We start from the raw sequence: 4,625 nt of genomic DNA, 5'->3' as shown, positions 1-4,625 counted from the left end.
TCTCTGTTTGTTTCTAATCTGTTTTGAACACCACAAATTTGAGTGATTTCTCTAAAAACACAAGTCCATTCCGTGTGTTCTCTGATAAATGGATTCTATTATGTATAATTATCCTGAGAGAATAATAGGAAGATGCTGGAAAGAACATCAGAACATATTATAATAACCAGCTTTGAAGTAAAACATATAATCAGTAATTATACTTTCTCTAAAATTAAACAACAAAAACCACCAGTTATTGGACTGCAAATAAAACACGTCAATTAGCCAATAAATTATTAATAAATGCAGTTTTCAGCTTTCTATTTTTGCTAAACTGTGCATTAGAGTACATGGCATTTAATATTGCATTGCACATTCACAGCAAATTTTACATTAATTATATTATTACTTCCTATTAATGTATATTATTTATATTAAAAAATATATAAAAAATGCAAAATTGCCAAGAAGGAAACTGGATGACACTTGAATGTAGGCAGTATACAGCATATATCAATAAGCCAGTACTGAATTATGCACATAGCCATCAATATTTTTATATCACTGCTAGTTGATAAACAGGAACCCAAGGTTCTGGATCATTACTTGAAGAAACCAGGATCCAGCGCTGAGCATCTCCAGCTCATCCCAGGTGAACATGGCCGCCGGCGCGTCCGTCCGGTTGGGGAACACCTCATGCACATTGGTCGTCCTCCTCAGGGTGCTGTCATGCATCAGGAACGGGACGCCATCATAACTGCAGAGAGAGAAATATAGTGTGAATATTTAAGCACTCTCAAACAGTTTCTGCATCCTATAAAATTCAGTTCAGTTTGATTTGTACTTCTAAAAAAATGAAAAATGATTAAGTATTTAATTATAAACAAACAAAATGAAGAAACAAATACAACTTAAAGTACGTTTTTGTATTTGATTATTTTTGCACTATTTATATGCAATTATGGTTTTCAGTTTTCATTTTTTATGTGCTATTTATATTTCTTTATTTCCATTTCAGTTTTAGTAATTTTAGTACTTTAAGATCAACTCCTTTAATTTCAGTTTGTTGCCAAGGTTTGAAAAATTAGTTTGATTTTTACTTCCAAAATATATAAAAATATTTTAGTATTTATTAAAAACAAAGCAAACAAGTAAACATTTTTGTATTGTTTATATACAATTGTATTAACATTTTGAATTTATTCATTACGTGCTTGTCATTTTATTTAATATTTATATTCATCTTTATTTTTTATTTCAGTTTTAGTAATTTTAGTACTTTAATTTAAGCGTCTTCCAAAATATGAAAACATTTTTGATTTTATTTTGTATTTTCAGTTTTCGTTTGTGCTTTTGTCATTTTATGAATATTTTGACTATTTCTATTCATCTTTATTTCAGTTTCACTTTTAGTAATTTTAGTACTTTTAAGTTCTACTTATTTTATTTAGTTGCCAAGGCAACATGTCTCATTTTCAAGTTGTTCATCTAATATTTATATTTCAGCTTTATTTCAATTAACAAAAAAGATCATTTTAGTTTATTTTTTGTTAACAATAACAGCACTGATTTGTCTAATCATGGGAAGTATTTTGTGGGCCTTATAAATGTAATTCTCTGTATTTGTTCCGCTAATACTGTATATAAAAAAGGTCTAAAAAGTTTTCCTATTTTACCCTTACACAGAAACGTGTACGTTTTGTTATATTTCATTTAGGTCAACGCATGCAGGAAAATATTCACCCGATTCAACTAATAACCTACATCTGTCACTTTCCCAATGAAAAGTTGGTCAAACACATAAAATGAGGTGTTCGCTAATTCTGCCAGATTAACCCAGTTTCAGTCCACACCTGACACGGATCTATAATTGTGAACGGGGTCAGATGTTGTTATATCACAAATAATCCATGATTGGGTCAGCAGGTCTCATTCACAAAACGCCAAGCACTTTCTGTAAAACCATTCTTGAGTAAATAGCTGCTTTTTTGTTGTTGTTGATTCTCTTGAAACTGGCTGCACAAAATGCATTGGTTTTGTGTAGTGAACACTAAAGATGATGCTGCAGATCCAGCAGGGCTTTCCTGAGAACATGCGCTGATAACAGTGTAGAGTCATCAAACCTGTGTAATACAGGCTGCAAATAGATGGATCTTCAATCCATGCTTCCTAGGGAGCTCCCCGCAGCTCATGCAATCATCTTAACCTGAGAGCAGTGACTCATCAAGGAGCCGTTAGCAGCAGACCTTTGTCCAGAGGAAATGACCTGCTGAATGAGCGGCCCATTGACGGTTTGACGGTGCATTTGAAGCGGAAGATCACAGAAATCCACTCATTCGCAGAGAATGAGAATTCAGGCCGGGGACTTTGTGTACCTTCAACATTAGCTCTGCTGTCTACATAGGCAGCTTTATTTCTTTCAACAATTCTTTCAAATATCATTTTAGTTTGAGTTAATTATAATATCACTGATTCCAAGTTTTAAGTTAGTTGTGAAGATAACATTATGATACTCTAGTAAGCATAACATTTTTTTATATATTTTGTTTTTAACCATTTGTACCGATTGGCAGTATCAAATCAACTGTAATTGAATTTCAAATCTAAGTATATTTAGAATTGGCATTTCTCTCACTATTGTAAATACATTTGGATTGTTTCTTGCAATGTATTCTGGGATTGCATTTCTGTGAAGCATGCTGCCTTAGAAATGGACCAAAATGAGGTCTCTTATAATATATTATATATATTTGCAGTATACATAAAAGTGCTTATTACTTATACATTTATGCATTTGGCAGATGCTTTTCTCCAAAGCGATATACACTGCATTTAAGGTATACATTTCATCAGCTGCATTCACAGAGAAACAAACCCAATGGTCTACCCAATGGAGCTACAGAAATGCCTTTACTGTGACTATGAAAGAAGCATGTTTCAGTACTTTAAAATGCTTTTATGCAGTACAGTAAGTAGGAATGGATGAAGATGCCCACCTGATTGTGACGTCTGTCTCCAGTCCCTCTCCTCCCGCTTCTACAGCCTTCTCAAAGGACATCTGGGTATTTTCTGGTGCAAGCTGTTTGAAATGAAACAACATCAAACCTGCTGACAACCATTTTGAGTCTTTACCCTTGTAATCGTATTTAAATGTTTATTATTTCCATTAAAGGTCAAACACAAGATGCAAAAAAAATGAATTCAAGCTAGAAGGAAACAAAGTCCAGTTTAGTTTTGAAAGTGAAGTCAAACAGACACTGATTTTAAAGGGCATGCTGACATAAGCCCACATACAATCCATGTGTGTTCAATTAATATTGCACAAATATCATGAGGTAAAAATAGCAGACCATGGGTGCTCCTCTGTGCCCGATGAGGGTGGGCGCCGGCCCCAGTGTGCCCTTCTCTTTGATGCAGGGCGAATACATGCCCAATGGCACCAGATACAGGGCGAAGAGAACCGCCAGGAACAAGCTGAGGAGAGCCACCTGCCTCACTGAAACACACACACACACACACAATACTCAATGAATGTGTGTAAAACCTTAATTAATAAAAGTGTAAAACACATCCAACCATCATAAAAACACATTGCACCTTTATAATTTAGCACATAGGAACGTTAAATGGAAATAGAACATTAGGCAACTATTTCATCAGCTGGTTTTCTTCATTTTAGGAGGGAGACTGTCGTAGCTAGTGGGACTGTTTTGTACACTAATTAGGGAAGGTCTCAATATTGCTGGTGACAATTTTGGAGTCAGTCTAGTGCCACCAACAGTTTAAAGTTTCATATACATTTTAGCTCACATCTTCAACTGAATTCATCTGGACATCAGATTTTCTGTCCAAAAAAGCTAAAAAAAAATTAAAACTTGTACTATAGCTTTTACCAAATCTTCCTCAAATCTGAGTTTTCAAATGCTTTGATGTCAAACAGTTGTACTTGGTCAAAAAGTTATAAATAAATTATAAATACAATCGCTAAATGAATAAAAATGTAAATGCAAATAATTGTAAATCTAATCAATTTTATTTATTTAATTAATTTTTTATTAATTATTTAATTAATTAATTTAAATAACCACCAGTAGTGTGTCATTTGTGTGCTTGGCCATGTTACTGCATTATTTATAGCTTTATTTATACATTTACTAAAACTAAAACTGAAATAAAAATCAAATAAAGCTAAATAAAAAAAACATAAGCTAATAAAAGTTACAAAAGCACATAAAATAACTAAAACCTAAACTAAAATTAAAAATGAAACCTGAAAAAAGAAGAAAATATGTATTTATTTTAATTTCAAAGGACCATTAGGAGTGTGTGCCATTGGCATGCTTGGCCATATTACTGCATTATTTATATATTTATTTATATATTTATTAGAACTAAAAATGAAATAAAAATCAAGCTAAACAGAAACAAACAATAAAACTAAATAGAAAAAAAACAAAAGCTAATAAAATTTCAAAAGCACATAAAATACTAAAACTTAAACGAATTAAAATGAAAACTGAAAAATAAATTAATTAATGAAAAAAAAGGTTTATTTTAAACTATTTAAAATGACCATCAGGAGTGCCTTGTGTCTTTATATCTCTATATAGAGAGTCTCTATATCTATATATATATATATATAT

The 4,625-nt window shown here is 32.1% G+C and overlaps 1 protein-coding gene across 1 annotated transcript in view; it reads right to left on the bottom strand.

Moving 5' to 3' along the window:
* The window catches only part of LOC107578820 (glycerophosphodiester phosphodiesterase domain-containing protein 5-like), a gene marked incomplete at both ends in the record, with an annotated part of 4,912 nt that extends 1,434 nt beyond the window's left edge, over window positions 1-3,478 (bottom strand). Inside the window, 3 exons of the mRNA XM_016264732.1 lie at window positions 589-739; window positions 2,979-3,061; window positions 3,333-3,478. Of these exons, the coding sequence (XP_016120218.1) occupies window positions 589-739; window positions 2,979-3,061; window positions 3,333-3,478 (380 nt within the window). The remainder of the gene's footprint in view (window positions 1-588; window positions 740-2,978; window positions 3,062-3,332) is intronic.
* Between the last annotated feature and the right edge of the window lie 1,147 nt (window positions 3,479-4,625).

This window comes from Sinocyclocheilus grahami, unplaced genomic scaffold (genome assembly GCF_001515645.1).
Source record: "Sinocyclocheilus grahami isolate Dianchi unplaced genomic scaffold, SAMN03320097.WGS_v1.1 scaffold12162.1, whole genome shotgun sequence".
Taxonomy (NCBI): domain Eukaryota; kingdom Metazoa; phylum Chordata; class Actinopteri; order Cypriniformes; family Cyprinidae; genus Sinocyclocheilus; species Sinocyclocheilus grahami.
The sequence above is the reverse complement of the archived record's forward strand: the minus strand, read 5'-3'. Positions and strand labels throughout refer to the sequence as shown.